Source organism: Tarenaya hassleriana, unplaced genomic scaffold (genome assembly GCF_000463585.1).
Source record: "Tarenaya hassleriana unplaced genomic scaffold, ASM46358v1 Cleome19, whole genome shotgun sequence".
Classification (NCBI taxonomy): domain Eukaryota; kingdom Viridiplantae; phylum Streptophyta; class Magnoliopsida; order Brassicales; family Cleomaceae; genus Tarenaya; species Tarenaya hassleriana.
Genome location: NW_010965304.1, coordinates 2,098,919 through 2,116,627, shown reverse-complemented (window position 1 = coordinate 2,116,627; position 17,709 = coordinate 2,098,919). Strand labels below are relative to the sequence as shown.

The window sequence follows — 17,709 nt, the reverse complement described above, 5'->3', positions numbered from 1 at the left end:
ATGTATATATATGTGTGTGTGTGGTTTTCATACATATACGTGGGATTGCCGCCTAATAAAACCTGAACGGACCAACTTTTATAATTTTAGTGGATGGAAATCATATGGTTTAGGTGATCACTTTTCAACAAATGTCACATGATTTTGCCACAAAGCAACAACAAACCCATGTATCATATATTCATGACTCTTATGTCACATGATTTTCGACGACATAACTTTGGTTATGTCTCTGTTATATTATATATTTTAAAAATTTACAAAGAGTGGGGATTAAAATTCCCAATATTTTATTTGATAGATAAACAAATTACTAATAAAATATCCTATCTTTCTCACAATCTTATTTACAATTCTTTAATAGTGCTCATACTACAAATTGGATTATTTTGATTAGAAATTAGATTATCTAAAGGCATTCTCACATACATACATACATACATACATACATACATACATACATACATACATACATACATACATACATACATACATACATACATACATACATACATACATACATACATACATACATACATACATACATACATACATACATACATACATACATACATACATACATACATACATACATACATACATACATACATACATAGTAGATCATAGATGTATTATAATATACAGATCGTTTTTTTATATATAAATTTTTAGACTAACAAATTTTTGTATGGGAATAGGAAATTGTATTTTAAATTATAAAGATTAAAAAATGAAATACTAATAGAAGAAAAATATTTTTCACATTAATTTTTTAGATACAATAATTTTCTTAGTAAATTAATAACTAATTTAGAAAATGTTATATTTAATATATATATATATATATATATATATATTCCTTGAGTTATATCAATGAAATACTTTGAAAGACTTCCTATGATGTTAATGTTATTTTGATACATTTTTAACAAAAAAAATGTTATTTTGATACATATTGCACTAGGAGTAAACCATCGCACACGAAAGCATATGCCATGATGTAATTAATGCCTAATAAGTGGTACCAATGGGGGAGTCACATATCATGAAAACAGTGGGGTCCAATCTTGGGTTAAATTCTTGGAAGTTGTAACCCTTTTTATTTCGAAAGATGCTAATGATTTTTTCATTTTATTTTATATATTTTCCTTCACTTTCCTTGCAAGTTGAGCAACCTATGGTCAATGGGATGCCACCCATATTTATGGAAATCAAAGATTGTTCAACCCAACTTTTTATTTTTTTCCCACTTAATAAATAATATATGATTGCCAGTTGATTTGAGTATTTTATAAATAATGTGAGTAAAAATCCAATCATAAACAAATAATTTTCCAAATTATGTAACAACACATAATATTATGTTATTATATGTTATCATGCAAATTATGTAATGAAATATAAAGTATAATAACGTCCAACTCTCCTCAAATAAAAATAATTTGAACAGCAGACATGTATAGAAATTATTGCATTGGTATGAGTTACATATACCTTAGTGTCGAATCCATGAACCAAGCGAAGCAGTAAATTGTTAATATTATCTTAACATGTTTTTTTGTGTAAAAAATGTTACTTTTATGTCAGTTATATATATATATATATATATATATATATATATATATATTAGTGTTAAAAAAGTAGGTAAAATTAGATACCAATGTATTTGACAAATAGCAAAAAAGAAATGTAAAACCGGTACACTAGAATGTAGAAACGACAGGTTATCAACTTTTTGGCACGAGTCAGTAACCGGGAACCGGTTCTTAATTTTCTCTCCTAAAAATAACCAAATAAACTAAGTAATGTTTAGCCGGTTCCCGGTTTACTCTATCCATGAAAACGATACGTGGATGCGGACCCCACATAAGATGGAGTTGAGACTGTACCGTGCTCGTCACAGTCGTTATGTCACCGCTTTTGCACCTTTATTCTTCCAATTTAACTGTTGGTTACAGAGAGTATCGCATTCGCCGTTACGCAATAATAACCTATGTAAATAATTAATTATTTGTTTCGAGGTAAATAATTAATTATTTTTAATTTTTATATCTAATCCAAATATCATAAAACCAAATAAAATATAAAATTAATATTTTAATTGGATGTTAAAATATATAGCAACCAAATTCAGTAAATAATTAGACATAACAGACAACATTAATATTTAAAATTAAAGATAGAATTACAAATTTAATATTTGTGTGTGATTATATAACATAATTCAGTATTTAGATATTAAGAAAATAAAAGTATGATATTTTGACCATTATCTTTTACGATATTGAATAAAAACGATACTGCACAATTCACTGTAAGTTTTAAATGATTTAGATAAGTAGGGCAATTTTTGGGTTATTATAATTTTTTAAATAGTGTTAAATCATATAATCAAAAGATAGATTCTTAGACTAAATAATAAAAAAAAGATTAAAGAGCCGACAAGTTAACTTTTTGTAGATTCTTTTATATTTTTTGAAGATAACTTTTTTTTTATGAAATTATGATTTATGTAAGAAGGAAATTGCAAAATTTTACAAGTTTTACACGGACATATGTGTTAGAAAAAAAAAAGTTGCATAATCTACAAACAACGTGATTAAAAATATCAAACTCATTTAAAAAATGGATGAATGCCATCTTTGAACTTTATATTTAGATAACAAAAATAGAAAATGTAATAAACAGGTTACTTAATTAAAAAAAAAAAAGGAGTCGCACCGTATACAGTTTTTTATTTTTAATATATATATATATATATATGATTGTTTTTTATTTTTTTTCCGTAAACAAAAGTAACTTCAGGGCACAGCGGCGAGCTGTTTTTTACCAACATGTATTGATGTATATACATATTTTGTTTCTTTCTTTCCTTCCTGTCACTGTCTGCTATAATTTCCCTGTATTTTTCTCCCATTTTTTCTTGTATTTAATTATTAGAATTTTATGTATTTTTTATATGCACCACCTCCTTTATGTAAATATAAACCCGTTTCTTTGGTTCCACCACCTGATCCACTCCTCTCATTTTCCTCCTACATTTTCCCGAGAAAATCGCTTTCACGGGAAATCACAAAAAAAAAAAACTGACTTTATTTAAGAAATTTTTTCTATGCTTCGTTTTAGATTTCCTAGAAATCGTAATCGTGCAATGACATGCCTATGAGCCTCTGATTTCTCTGTTCGCTTGCCGGGAAAATCAGGTATGATTGGATTCTGTCCACTTTTTGCCTTTGCTTTGCTGTTTCTTGCGGTTCGGCTGCACGAATCTGATGCATTATGTTGATAAGAGTTGGAAAATCGTATTCCTGCATTTTCCCGGAGGCCAAACTGAAATATTTCTGTGAAATTCGCTCATGGTTAATGTATCGATTGTAGTTTTCTTCGAAATCGAAGGATTTCCCGTCCAAATATGGTTGTTTTCTCGGTGCAGATCGAAACTAGTAGCAAAACAATTTAAGCTCTCTTTTTTGTTTTCCTTTCGCACAGCTACTTTTTCTTGCTCGTGTTCATCAATGAACAGTTAGGTGAGATTCCCAATGCAGAAGCTCTGACATCTTACGTTTGTTGTTACCTAATCATGGGTGTAATGAGTAAAATGGCTGAGACTGTTGTTCGATCTGATACAAAAGAATGGAAAAGGAATGTAGATTGGTTTCCCTGAGATGGTGGAACTATCTGAAAGCTAACTTGGATTCTTTGTTTGTCGAGTTTTATGCTAAATCTGTAACGAATCGGTGAGAAACTTGTTTGTAATGAAATGAAGTGTTTTATGAATTAGGGATTGAGCTATGCAGATCTGGCATTTCGTTTGATTGTTTTATGCAGATCTAGCGATCCAAAATGAACTGGAATCGACATTTGGAAGCTCATCACCTGAGCACCAGTTACCCTTACAATAGCGCCGGTAGCTTCATGGAATATGTAGAAGGTCTGACGTACGATCACGTAAATTTCATTTTCGATGGTGCAGCACATGTACAGGTAAACTGCTGAAAAGAATTATTTCCTTTCTGGGTCTTGGTCCTTGGAATGTATAGGTTTGCTTTCTGTGTCCAAGCTTTGTTTTGAATCACATATATATAATCTGCAGTTATGATCATTGTGTGGTTACCTAAAAATTGCATTGTTTTTGGCTTATGTTCTTTATTGGACTATGTGTCATGTGACTCTCAAGTTTTGTCTTTCTGAGTTCTAGATGCCAGAAAAGAGTTTCCATATAGGCTCTTGTTCTCTGTTTTTCTCTTGGTAGATCTCAAAACATGGTTTCGTGCTGTGCAGGAAAGCGTATACCCATTGAATGTCAGCTATTACAAGTTTGGATTGTCTGATGATGAGAGTTTTTCTTATTACAACCATGGACATGTATATCCATTCCATGATCAACAACCAGTGTTTGGTGGTCACCAGTCTGCATTTGATGAATATAGGAGGCCTATTACGAACTCTTCATTGATGACTAATGCACAGAATGTCGAGGTCAATATGGGGTTGGGAGGAAATTCGGGCATGGCGACACATGATAATTCCGTGGAATGTGAGTTTCCATTCATGGAAATTTCCGCGTCTGCATTATTGCGATTTCTTTTGCTATCATTGCCGTAGATTGAAGAGTTATTGGATTCCATTGTTGTTTTAAATAGCACACTGCCATACAATATGATAGAAGTTGAGACATCAGTAGAGATAAATTAACTGATATTGCCTCATCAATGCCTAGAACCTGCTTACTAGTTCCATTTCTCGTGATATGTCGTGCTGTTTGGTCAGTTTACATAGAAGTGTGGAAATGTTAGGATTGATGCATTCTAGTTCAGCAGTTCAGCTCGGGCAGTGGATCTGCTATATATGTCATGGATCAAACATACAGATGTTTGAACACTGGATGTCTTAATTTTTTTCTCACATTAACTGATGCCTCTGTATCTGTTTAACGTTGCTATCGTCTTTACATCTGTTTAACACCCTTATTTGTTGATTCTAGAAAGTTGCAGACTAGGCTTCGTTAGTTTGAGTCCTGTTCTCTTTCTCATTTGATCATTTACGGGTTTTTGGATTCTGTTTGTATGAATGTCGATATGTATTTGGAATTCTAAACCATTCTTCTGCTTGTCTTTATTTGTTTCCCAGGCTTACGAAGGCATCCTAATGGTGATGACTTTCAGGTGAGAGTGGCTTCTACCGGTTTTCTATGATTATTGAGGGTCCTATATACTCGTGGAGATATTAGCCGTTTCTTCTGCATCCCACTCATCATTGGATATGAGGCTTGTTTAAGGAAGACACAATGCGTAATCCTGACTCTTGCTCTGTGTCGTGCAGATGGTTTGGCAGGACACTCTCGATCCAGATAATATGACTTATGAGGTAAGAAACTGTCTTCCATAATCCCGTTTGTGTTGTTCTGGCTCCTGCTTTATTTTTTTCCCAAGATAAAGTCTTATAAATGATTAAAATTCTGCGAGAATGCTTGGTCTGACTTTCAGAAACGGATTTTGGATTGTTAGATCTGTGAAATTGCGAGCTGTTTATGTCAAGCTTGTGAATTTGGTCATCAATTGGTTACTTATTTGCTATATCATGTTGCGTATAGGAATTACTAGAGTTGGGTGAGACAGTTGGGACACAAAGCCGGGGACTCTCTCAAGACATTATTTCTCGGCTCCCAGTTTCAAAATACAAATGCAGTTTATTCACACGAAAGAAATCAGGAAAAGACAGGTACTTCCATTTCGCGGGAGTTTCTTACATTTTCTGCACCTTGAGATATGGTGGCTTAGCTCATGCATTTTGCTGCAGATGCGTGATCTGTCAAATGGAGTACAAACGACGAGAACGGATGATAACCCTCCCATGCACGCATGCCTATCACGTCGATTGCGGGACCAAATGGCTTAGCATCAACAAGGTAACGAAATATAAAAAAAGGGCTTACCAACTTTGTTTTCATAAGTAGCGCAACGGATTACTAGCGGACATTTTTTAGCCGAAACCCACAAGTTTTTGGGTACCCGATCTCGTGGGTATCCGGGGCAGAGGTACCCGTAAAAAACGAGGCAGAAAATGGGTGCACTAAAACTAGAAATCCACAATGCAGGTTTAGGTTTGGGTTTTTTCTAAACTACGACAACTTATCTTCGCGGTATCAGGTAGGAGTAAATTATGGTTATATCCCTACCATTTCAATGTACATACCATAATACCTAAACCTATTTTCTTGTGAAATTATCAAAATATCTCTAAAATCAATGAATATCAACCAAAATTTGGAATTTTTCACGGGTTAGGATACTCCCGGGTATCCAACTTCAGCCGTAGGTACCCGAGTCTTGTGAGACCGAGACCAACTACGCGATCTCACCGCGTTTTCTTCTTCACAGGCATGCCCGATATGTTACACTGAGGTCTCTGTTGGTGCTAAATCAAGGTGTTAGAGGCTACGTCTAATTCGGTCCGCAATCAGAATTCATCTTCACGGCTTCACTTCCCGGTATCATCCCCAGCCTTTATACATCCTGATATTTTTTTCGCTCTTGTAATACAAAAGTTTGTATCATTTCGGTTTCCTCGTCTTCTTTCTGAGCTGTTTTCACATAGGAGGATGGTTTAGAATTAGGGTTTGGAGTTTTACGCCAAATGCAGATGTCTCACAATATGGGGAAGAGAACCCTAAGAGATTGTATAGAATTTTTACCTTTCCCTTGCTTATTTTTGGTTACTCTCTTTTCCATCCGTTTTCCATTTGGTTTTGCCTTTTCCCCTATTGGCCCAAGATCCGTATATGAATTCAGATAAATTATGGGGCATGATTGGTTATCCCGCAACTGCGTGTATATTTGTGTGTGTATATGTATACGTGTACATGCATGTATATACGGGTTTAAGTTTGTCTATATGTGTGCATGCATAGACAATTTTTAACCAACAAACCAGATGATTTTTAGGTGTTCACTCTTCAGTATTCCAACATATGCCGTGAGAAACGTAGATAGAACCAAACATAAGAACAAGAAACGAAGGAGCTTAGGTTGAAAATTAGGGGTGTCAAATTAGGCCCAAAGCTTGATCCGACCTAGCCTGAAAATAAGCGGGTCGAAGTTTCCAGGCTTTTAGGTCGGACTTGAATCGGGCTTTGGACTCAAATCGGATGATCCGAAATTCCAATATTTTGAAAAAAAAGAAAAAAATATATTTACAAAGGGAATTATCGGACCGACGCGGGTCGAATTTCAGGTTTAACTATATAGGCTCGAAAAAAATCGAGTCGGCCTGAGTTTGAGCCTGAAACCTTCCGGGCCCTATTGATCACCTTATTGAAAATTAACCAACAAACTAAAAACGGAATTTGCGGAAAACTTTGAATTCATTCATGATGTAACCCATTGAGAAAATGATAAATCAGTGTATTGCGAGTCTTTTAGTCTCTTGTTCAAATTGTGGGCTTCACTAATGGTAAATTTGGTATTCACTCAAAAATCCATTCATAATGGATTTTTCGTTAATCATATGTTATCAAATTTTGTCGATTTATTTAAGTGATTAGAAACAAGTACAATTCAAAATGTAAAAAGAAAAAGATATAGTTTATCCATTCAAGACAATGTATTTATTTTGAGATAGACTATCCTAATCAGACATAGAGATGGAAGCACAGTGATTCCATACATCATCTCTCTTCTTCAAATATTCAGCTCCGCGAACAATGAAACTCGGTCGATCCGCCATGTATTTGATAAGTATGTCATGACACACTTTACCTTCTTGAACAAGCTCATCACAACAAGCATCCGAGACGGTACCATTCCAAAAGACGGTCTCGACAATATCTAATGTACACTTCGGAGTCATTTTGGTGAGACAACCATCCCAAAGTTGCTTGGGTTCACCTTCTTCAATGGCTGAGATTGGTACAATTGCATGAACCATAGCTACAACAACGAAGAACATAGCCATCTTGATGTTGAATTTTGCCATGTTTGTCTTATGTTTTTCTTTTTTGTATCTAATATGTTATGTTTTGTTTGATGTTTGAATTGCATTATGAATTTGAGAACTTCACTATATATACACAATAATATAAATATAACGGAACCTTTAATTTGATGTTATAATTGTCTTTCTTTAACTCCTATAGTATTTATTATAGGGAAGTTGTTTTTGCTTGTGTTAAGCGTTCACATCATGTATGTTATTCGGTTATGAAATATAAGATATTTCTAATAATTTGACTTCCATCAAGATCACAAATTTGATCAAGAATAATTCATAATAAAAAAAATAATATACTCTTGTATCCTAATAAAAATGGATACAGGAGTATATATTGTTTGATTGGGTTCTATTAGATATTTTTATTTTGTTGAGTATAGGTTTGATAATTTATTTAGATTAGTTATGCATGATATATTTTTGTAAATTATTTTATAATTTTAAACGAAGAAACTAATCATAATTAAAATAACAATCTTTTTTTTCAAAGAACATGTCGTTTCCATACATTCATAACTTTTACATATAATTATTCAAATTATCGAATATAAAGAATGAAACATGACTTCAATTTAACTACTGTTTTTTTTTATACCTAATCAATGTGATTTTTTTTTGTACCAAAAATGAATTCAAAAATAAAATCCGAACCCTCGGACTCACTCAGAGGCTTCCCCCCCGCCTATCGCACAGCCTGCAATCCAACAGATCAGTTGTGGATGATATATTTTTAAAAAATATTTGTCATTTTAAATGAAGAAAGTTTAAGAATACAAAATAATACTGTTCAATAATAAATATATATATGTATACTTTTTCAATGACACTTGTCGCCTCGGTACAGATAACTTTTATATATTATTATTCAAATTAGGAAGCAAAAAGAAAGAAATATGAATTCAATTTTAATTTATTTAAAAATAATGCAAATTGTTTTATACAAAAAATGATTTCAAAAATAAAATTTCATTCACTTGGTACCTAATAAATAGCCAGCATCACTTATTCGCATTTTTCAATCTCCATTTATTGACATTTAACAAGGAAAAAGTTCAATATATCTGATACCTTAATCCAAACGCAAAATTAAAATTAAAAATCACTAAATCCATTCATAAAAAAACTAATTTCGATATTATTAGTAATGATGACAAATTAAGTGCATTGAATCTTTATTAGTTTGATACACTTAGTCGTTGTGCAAATTAAATGTTTCACCTTTTTTTAAATGGTCTTAATTTCAATCTGATCTTAATCCACTTTTATAATCAATTTTCACCAAATCTCCTTTAATTAAATATATTACCCTAATTTTATTTAGCGGTTTTTGTTTCGGCCTCGGCTTAATGTACTCTTTTGATCTAACTCGGTGGCTCCAGAAACGTTACTTTCTCCGTAATCATAATTATAACATCCAATAAGAAAAACCGTACAACAATATTCGAATGTGAAAATGTTATAGACCCATGTTAAAAATTCAAACAAAATAAAAGTTAAAAAAAAAGGGGGAAGGGAAATTCAAGGAGTAGCATAAGGAGTGTTGTTATGGTGAAGAGGGTCCGGTCCGGTCGGAACTTGTCTTCCTTGAACTTCGATTGCTGATCCTCCATAGCTTATTTTCTTTCTCGTCACCGTCAACATCTCCTTCGTTAACCAATTTAAAAACCAGCAAATCAGCTCTTAATCAAAATTTATGCATATATATACACATTACTTGAAGGGTTTTTCTACTGTAATAATGAGAGGAATTCCCTCAAAAAAGGAGGAAAAATTTACATACGTTTTGTTCTAGATGAAGAAAATAAAATAAATATTCACAGTAAATTAAATAATAAACATATATACAAATATATACACGTGTAATTCTTTTTTGTCTATAACACACACACACACACACGATGCTGAAGAAAATGTTACATATGCATCCAATGCATAGTTGCATTAGCAAAGTCTTTTCTTTTGTTAACAGAATAGATAAAGCATCCATTTTTATCCGTTCGTCAGAAAGATGGAGAGTCCGGAAAGGGTTTCTAATTCATAGAACAGAGAATACCAACAATGAACAGGCATTATAACCGAACCAATGTGTACGTATATAGATACACGCTCATATGCGTGTATACGCACATATATATATATGTGTGTGTGTGTGTGTTCATATTTGTTGTGAAAAGCTTATATTTTTGCAGGCCAATGGTAACATCAACACCAAACGAATAATGATCTTATTTTAGATCTAAAATGTCATCAGACATACCTTTTTCGTTATCGTTTCGGTGCTCTCCTCTATTTCTCCTATCAAAAACCCTACAAAGCCCAGAAAGGACGACATCAGGAACGAAGCAAGAAGACGAAGAAAGAGAGATAAAGATTTGAGCTTTTTCTGTTTCAGATATAAAAGAAAAGGCCTTTTCTTTTTCAGATAAAAAGAAAAAAAAAATCTTTTTCTGCTTCTTCTTCAAATGTTTGTTTCAGTATAACATCGAAGAACGAATATGGGGGAAAACACGGATCCCATTTTACAAAAAAAAAAAAAAAAGGAAGAAGAAAAACACAGATTCTCAGAGATTTACGGGTTCTTGAAGATCGAGCGAGAGGCCAATGAAGAGCCATGGAGAAGAACATGACGATGAACAAAACCCTAACGATATCTCTCGTCGTCGCCATTTTCAAGAGAGAGAGAGAGGGAGAGAGAGGATGAGAGACAGTGTATGTGTGTCTAGTGACGACGTCAAATGCGTATTTTTACCAAGATATGATTTACGTTTACACCCTTGCATGTGTCTGGTTATTACGGATTTGGGGTAGTGTGGTGGATGGGTAAATCCGTCGTTTAGGGCCTGACGTATTGTACGGAGGTAGTAACCAGGCTGGCATACGCACAGACGAAATATCATCCTCGTACAGTGTCGTGGTGCCACCTGTTGATGCCACATGGTAAATTGCTTTCTTTCACTACTGTGAATTTCGTTTTTTTAACCAAAATTTTGTAATTATGAGAGCTCTATTTTGTCCTAATCGCGGGGGCTTTTTGGTCTTTCTAAGCTACATTTTTTTTCATCTCCTTGTAGTCTTATACTAATCTGCTTTTTTGCTTTTGATGGAATGCCAAGACTACATATTGATTGTTGTGTGAAGCCTCCAATAGAAACAGATGCTTTCAAGGGCTCGTCTGAAAATCTATGGGAAAGCTTCCGATAGAAACAGATGGTTTCAAGGGCAAGGAAGTCATTTCAAACGTAACACATCGATTTAGGTTAAGATTAAGTAAAACTTTCAAAGGTATTTTATTAACAAATAAAATAAAAGGTAAACTGCCATTTTATTCTTTTTTTGTTGAGAAGATTATGTTGATGTATATGTGCATATAATTATATAAAGAAAAAAAAGAAAAATGCTATTAAAAAAACATTAATGAAATAGTTCATATTAAATAAGAATTCAAACCAGTATAAAATAAAATTTGTCATGATTGATATAAATATTGCACGGAAAATGATTAGTCGCACAATATTCATGAGTTAACTTATTGATACGTATATCAGGGATGTCAATTAAGCCCAGAACCCGAATTTCGGTCCGAGCCCGCCCGAAAATTGTAAGGACATAGGTTTAGAAAATGTAGGCTCATTGAACTTCGGGCTTTCGGACCTCGGGCCAAATGGGCTGCGGGCCGGTCGAGCCGGACCAGTCAGATTTCGGACTGGGCTTGAGGCCCGTTTTTTTTTGTTTTTTCTAACCCTCTTTTCTAAACCAAAATTTTACCTTTCTATACTTATAAATATATGTGTCTAAATATATATATATATATATATATATATATATATATATATTTGAACTAAGTGATAAACTTTTATATCTTGGTTCTAATTAAACTTTTTAAAGTGATGGAAGTTTTGAATTTCTTAACCATATTACATCATATATATATAAGTTTATATTTTTGAAAGGGTAGAAGTTTTCAAATATATACATTTTTAAACCTTTGTTTGTATATAAACATATTGATTTTTTTTTCTATAGGTTTTAAATTAATTACATCATAGAATTTCTTTTTATATTATGTTTGTTATTTTTTTTATCACTTTTAAAAGTTTGTGATTGCAGAATGTGGTGTTGAAGAATTGAACAATTGGATAATTTTTTCAATTTTATTTTTATTTGTGAACTAAATGACTTTGTTGTTATCGGTTTTAAAAATATTTTTGTTGAATGTTTCATAATAATAATATTATTATTATTATTATTATTATTATTATCGCAAAAAAATATTTTATTTAATAAAAAGTCCGAAGTCCGGCCCGAATCCGCCCGAAACCCTATAGGACCGGGCTCCGGGCCATCGATTTTAGACCCGAAAAATAAATGGACAGACCGGTCTGATCTGAAAAATTGTATATTCGAATTGAACCCGGTCCGACCCGCCCATTTTACACCCCAACGTATATGTGATGGTGTATAAAATTATACCCTATTGTACCGGCATCATATTCACTACCGTTTTATATCTCCATAAAGACTTAACTCATCTAGGAATCTATGGGCATCTTTTAAAATGACCAAATATGTGTTATAAATAAGAATTAAAATTAAATTTTGGTCTATGAAAGTTTAGGGTTTTTAAATTATAAAATCTAAAAATCAAATAATTAATTTTTCACTCTTTCTAAAATTTTAGAAAATTAGTTTACAAAATTTTTAAAAACAAGGTTTTTAAAAAATTCCAAAAACCTAAATCGATAAATAAAAAAATAAAGTTAAAAAGTGATAAAAAAATACAATAAATAATAGATATAGAAGATAATCTTTCCACAATAATTCATTACAAGATTTTAGTTGTTTATTACTGAAATTAGAATTTATGTATTTTGATTAATTATGAATTTGAATAGAAGGATAAGGAAGCCAAGCGTTTTACCGTTTTTGTCCCGATATTTACCCTTTTCAACGCGCCGTAACGGAAATGTATGGCGCGTGCGAAGCACGTGATGGATACTATCAACAGCGACGTTCAAGACATATAAATACCAAACCTTCATCGCACACAGTGATACTGCAAACAAAACACACATCGTCATCATCGCGACAGAGACTCTCCGACGAAATCAGCGGGAAAAAAGCGAAATTTTCTGAGGAATCTCAGAAGATCGGAAGGTGAAGGCTATGGCTAATCTTCCTCCACCGTTCTCTTTGAAGCTTGCTTTTGGCGGCGGCGCTGTTAGCGGAGCTGGTTCGTCGGCCGGTGGTGCTGGGCTCGCCGGTGCTTCATTATCTAAAGATCGGAACAAGAGAGAGAGAGAGGGAGAGAGAGGATGAGAATCGGAAGATGGCGTCGGCGGAGCAATTGGTGCTCGATCTCAGTAGTCCTGAACTCAGGGAGAATGCTCTCCTCGAATTGTCGAAGGTGAATTCGGCGAAATTTCGTGGATGTTTGATGTTTATATTGAATTTGTTCGCTTGTGTTGGGATTTTGGTTGTTTCGAATTTGATTTCTTGAGATTTCTTCGAGGAAATACTGAATGCCTTAGGCATTTCCCGAATATTTTTGAGTAAAACTTTTGAAGTTTAGGACTTGATTGGAAGATATGAGAGGAAAGGTCGAGATTAGGTTCGTTTGATGTGTTTTGTTTTTTCATGGAAACTTTTAGCGTTGTAGGGTGTTTAGTGAATTTGGCGGAGAGTAATGGCTGTGTAAGGTTCTATTGGAAGAATGGATGTGGAATTTTTTTTGAAAATTCTGCATTGTATCCCTTTTGTTCAACTTGTACAAGTAAGTCACAGTTATACGAAGCAACTTGTATCTTATTGATATGCAGAGATTGCATTTACAGGATTTCTAATATGATGTCTTGTAGTGGATCGTCTTACCAATAAAAAAGTCATCATCAAGGTTACTGAGTACTCATTTTTCAGTATCAAGTTCTTGATTCTGGAACAAATTGTTACATGGGTTTGCTAAACTGTGGGAGGTTCAGGCATCGAACAAAACGTTTTCTTTTTTCACGCTGTTGACGGTTTTTTGAGATTCAGAGTTGGTGGCCTCTGCATGGTTGTGAATGATGCAACCTAGGCAATTTTAAGTATGTTTATGCTTTAAATATGCATTTGCTACTTCCAATTGTACTTGTGAGAAAACTAGGGATATTGTTGCATTTGGGATATGCGATATTGTTCTTTCAGAACACCCTGGTGCCGTCATTATTATTTGGTTTCATGGATGATAAGTTGAGGATTTCCCACTTCTCTTGGAGTACTACTAGACAATTTAAAACACTAATGATGATATTTCTTATTCTTTATTTTGATGTCTGTTCAGCTCAACAATCAGTGATATCAGACTTGATATGATATTTGTGAGAGAATCGTTTGGCATATCTGGTTTTCTTGACAAATCTAGTATGCAAGAGTCGGTTTCTTGTACTTTTGCTTACAGTGTTTTTCATATTCATTTCTCAGAAGAGGGAAATCTTCCAAGATTTGGCTCCACTTTTGTGGAATTCTTTTGGTACCATTGCTGCCCTTTTACAGGTATTCTCTTTGTGCTTGTTTGCTTAACTTTGGCACTCCTTTCTGCCTTCTTCATAAGAAGGGAATCAGTACTTAAAAGACTTCTCTATTGTATTGATTTATTCTTGTCGTTTAATCTTGAGGATTTAATGTACACTGTAGTCATTCAGATTTAGTACTTTGTTCTCTTTCTTCTTTTCAGGAGATTGTAGCAGTCTACCCTGTTCTCTCACCTCCAACTTTAAATCCTGCTCAATCGAACAGGGTCTGTAATGCACTTGCACTTCTTCAGGTGAGTGAAAGCTTGTTAGTATGTTTCATGATTTTTTGGTTCGTGTGAGCTTTATCTGTTAGGCACCTTTTATTTGCTTATGCATTAATAACTTTTAGAAGATGCTAATGCTTCTTTCGGGTTTCATCCCTCTTTTTTATTGCAGTGTGTTGCTTCTCATGTGGAAACAAGAATGTTGTTCCTTAAGGGTAGATCCTCTGCCAGCCAATTATTACAAGATGATTAGGTTTTTCTTTGTCCCGCGTGTGTAGAAAGTTGCTGAATCTTCACGAGCTTTATTCTTTCTGATTTTTTGTTGTTAAATTCTTCCAGAAGTTTTATCTCTGCTTTGTCGGCGATATAGTAGTCCAGATTTAGATAAGTGATGACTTAACGTGCTAAAATTATTCCAAGATCGATTTGCTTTCTCTCCTTTTGGACTTGAGCATATCATTGCTTCCTTTCCTGCATATGCTCTCAAGCTTAATTTAGTGACCTTTTGAACTACAGCTCACATACCTCTGTATCTGTATCCTTTCTTGAACACAACGAGCAAGTCGAGACCCTTTGAGTACTTACGACTTACTAGCTTGGGGGTCATCGGTGCACTTGTCAAGGTCGGTAGTGTTTTTATGTTTCTGTTCAGCGATTACATTTTTAAATATACTTGTTTATGTCACAAGGCAGGATAAATACATTTAATTGCCACAAACTCGTTTTTTAGTTTGTTATATTCCATCCATGTTTCGAAGTGAATCTTCTTCATTTAGGAAACAGAGATCAGTAGCATTCCTCATTAGAAACACTGTTGTAGTATTCCTTTTTGTCCGAGCGTTCCTTGTAATTCTAGTGGTTTTACCTAGATCAAGACATCGTGGAATTGCTGAATTTCTCAAGATTATTAGTAATAACATTTACTGGTTTAGCAGGTTGATGATACCGAAGTTATCAGGTTCCTTCTTTCAACTGAAATTATTCCTCTTTGCCTTCGGACAATGGAAATGGGCAGCGAGCTTTCAAGGACTGTAAGTATGAAGTGTTATACAATGATATTAGAAATTGCATAATACCTTTTTGATTGTCCGAACAACTGTTTCGTTTAATGTCAGGTTGCTACGTTTATTGTCCAAAAGATACTGTTAGACGATGTTGGACTTGATTATATGTGCACCACAGCGGAGAGATTCTTCGCTCTTGGTCGGGTTTTGGCAAGTATGGTTGCCTCACTCGCCGAGCAACCCTCCCCGAGGCTATTGAAACACATAATCCGCTGTTATCTTCGGTTGACTGACAATCCAAGGTCAAATCTCCGTTCTCTTGTCACTTGTTTTACAAGAATTGTGTTCTTATCCTAATGCCTATAGCCATTGATGCCATTCAGGGCATGTGAAGCACTTGGAAGTTGCCTCCCAGATCTTCTCAGGGATGCTTCCTTTAGCTCCTGCCTCTTTGTAAGTACCATATCCCATTATCTCCCTTATCAATCCTAATAATAAACTACCAGAATTAACCCGAGAACACGACGGCTGCCATTTTATGATTTCGATCTCCACACTGAACCCTGATACCCTGATACAGGACCCATCTTTCATAGATCAGAAATTTCGCCTTTTGATCCCTATGGTCTTATTGTGTAACTATGCATTTACTTTTGACAGGACGACCAAGTAGCAACCTCATGGCTTCAGCAGCTTCTCCACAGCATCAGTGTCGGTAGACAATCCCGGATGCAAGCTGGAGCATTCGAGCACATGCTGGTGAATTAATCCAAACCCGACATCTTATGGTCCGAGAAATCAAAATCTGATACGGAGGTAAAGCAGAAAAAGAAATATATAGTAGTTACTCGGGAAATACCCCCCTGTGATTTCATGTGACAGTTTAGAAACCACAGGAAGAGGTTTATAAGAAACCAGATTAGCAGATTTATTTGTCTCAGCAATGTCCCTGAGCTCAAAACTGTAGACCAAGAATCAATAACTTCATCAATTTAGTATATGGTTTCAAGATCATAATATATGATTGAAATTTGAATCTTCAACCGTCCTATTGCATAACAAAGTACCGGATGGGACATTATGCATAAGCCAGCAATGTTCTTGTTTCCACATTTCAACGTGCTTGGTAACACCTTTTGCGTGAGACAATTACCACATTCTTCATGCACATTTTGTAAATTTACCACTAAAATTATAGTTTGCATAAGTGAGGAAAAAAATAAAGTATAGTTTTAACAATCTCTCCAAAAAAAAAAATGGTACATTCTATACAAACAAAATTTCAAAAGTATAATCTCGAATGGATGAGCGGAATGATTGCTATATATACAACGCTTGCTTACCCGATATTCAAATATGCGTTGAAAATTTTCCCGATTATAGAGGATTTCAAAATCCGATTTCCGACATACTTTGGAAGGAGGTTGTACAAGATCATGCTCGGCACTGTTTTGGTTATCAACACAACAGCGGTCACTTGGGCCATCCCATTGTACAGTGATCTCATGTCACTCGTTGGGCCCAATACACCTCTCCGGACCCGGGACAAGAAGCCGTCGGACGTTTCTTACCCACAAGATTTTCTTCTGTTTTTTTTAAGGTACTTCAATTGAACAGTCCGTGCTGTTCACCTTTCATTAGGTCTTCTTCTCTAACACTTTATTTTAAGATAATGATTATTAATTTTTTTTTATATCAAATTTAGATTTATTTATATTAATTACTTTAAAAAATAATTATTTTATCAAAATTAGTGTTTTTATTATTATTTTTATATTTAGTTTAGATCAAGTTAATTCTATTTAAATAAAATTAAACCCGATTTTAAAATCGATGCATTATTCAATTCAAACCGGAATATATAGTCCTAGTTGCTACGTGTACGTGTACGGTTCTAAAAACCATCAGGACAAAAAGCCATTGTAGATTCTTGATTCCTAATCA

General features: G+C 34.0%; 4 protein-coding genes across 6 annotated transcripts; 2 read left to right on the top strand and 2 right to left on the bottom strand.

Moving 5' to 3' along the window:
• Nucleotides 1-2,999: 2,999 nt before the first annotated feature.
• LOC104811128 (E3 ubiquitin ligase BIG BROTHER-like) lies at nucleotides 3,000-6,723 on the top strand. 2 transcript variants are annotated; one of them, XM_010537733.2, is made up of 9 exons: nucleotides 3,000-3,203; nucleotides 3,829-3,984; nucleotides 4,282-4,537; nucleotides 5,131-5,165; nucleotides 5,323-5,367; nucleotides 5,594-5,721; nucleotides 5,800-5,908; nucleotides 6,098-6,149; nucleotides 6,381-6,723. In XM_010537733.2, exons 2-8 carry the CDS (start codon nucleotides 3,844-3,846, stop codon nucleotides 6,101-6,103), a joined length of 720 nt encoding a protein of 239 aa, XP_010536035.1. In that variant the 5' UTR covers nucleotides 3,000-3,203; nucleotides 3,829-3,843; the 3' UTR covers nucleotides 6,104-6,149; nucleotides 6,381-6,723. The 2 variants fall into 2 exon arrangements, with proteins under 2 accessions (XP_010536035.1, XP_010536033.1); XM_010537731.2 differs by lacking the exon at nucleotides 6,098-6,149 and having other exon boundaries at nucleotides 3,001-3,203; nucleotides 6,381-6,718.
• LOC104811129 lies at nucleotides 6,514-8,037 on the bottom strand. The gene has a single exon (XM_010537734.1). The coding sequence runs from the start codon at nucleotides 7,972-7,974 to the stop codon at nucleotides 7,627-7,629; it is 348 nt and encodes a 115-aa protein (XP_010536036.1). The 5' UTR covers nucleotides 7,975-8,037; the 3' UTR covers nucleotides 6,514-7,626.
• Nucleotides 8,038-9,423: 1,386 nt separating this feature from the next.
• LOC104811127 (CLAVATA3/ESR (CLE)-related protein 40) lies at nucleotides 9,424-10,723 on the bottom strand. The gene is made up of 3 exons (XM_010537730.1): nucleotides 10,563-10,723; nucleotides 10,247-10,296; nucleotides 9,424-9,633 (listed from the first exon to the last, which is right to left on the bottom strand). Exons 1-3 carry the CDS (start codon nucleotides 10,654-10,656, stop codon nucleotides 9,508-9,510), a joined length of 270 nt encoding a protein of 89 aa, XP_010536032.1. The 5' UTR covers nucleotides 10,657-10,723; the 3' UTR covers nucleotides 9,424-9,507.
• A 2,331-nt stretch (nucleotides 10,724-13,054) lies between these two features.
• LOC104811126 (cell differentiation protein RCD1 homolog) lies at nucleotides 13,055-16,808 on the top strand. Of its 2 annotated transcripts, none has more exons than XM_010537726.2 (10): nucleotides 13,055-13,267; nucleotides 13,308-13,393; nucleotides 14,446-14,517; nucleotides 14,699-14,788; nucleotides 14,934-14,976; nucleotides 15,278-15,384; nucleotides 15,694-15,792; nucleotides 15,877-16,067; nucleotides 16,149-16,218; nucleotides 16,426-16,808. In XM_010537726.2, exons 1-10 carry the CDS (start codon nucleotides 13,153-13,155, stop codon nucleotides 16,531-16,533), a joined length of 981 nt encoding a protein of 326 aa, XP_010536028.1. In that variant the 5' UTR covers nucleotides 13,055-13,152; the 3' UTR covers nucleotides 16,534-16,808. The 2 variants fall into 2 exon arrangements, with proteins under 2 accessions (XP_010536028.1, XP_010536031.1); XM_010537729.2 differs by having other exon boundaries at nucleotides 15,697-15,792; nucleotides 16,426-16,676.
• The last annotated feature ends 901 nt before the right edge of the window (nucleotides 16,809-17,709 follow it).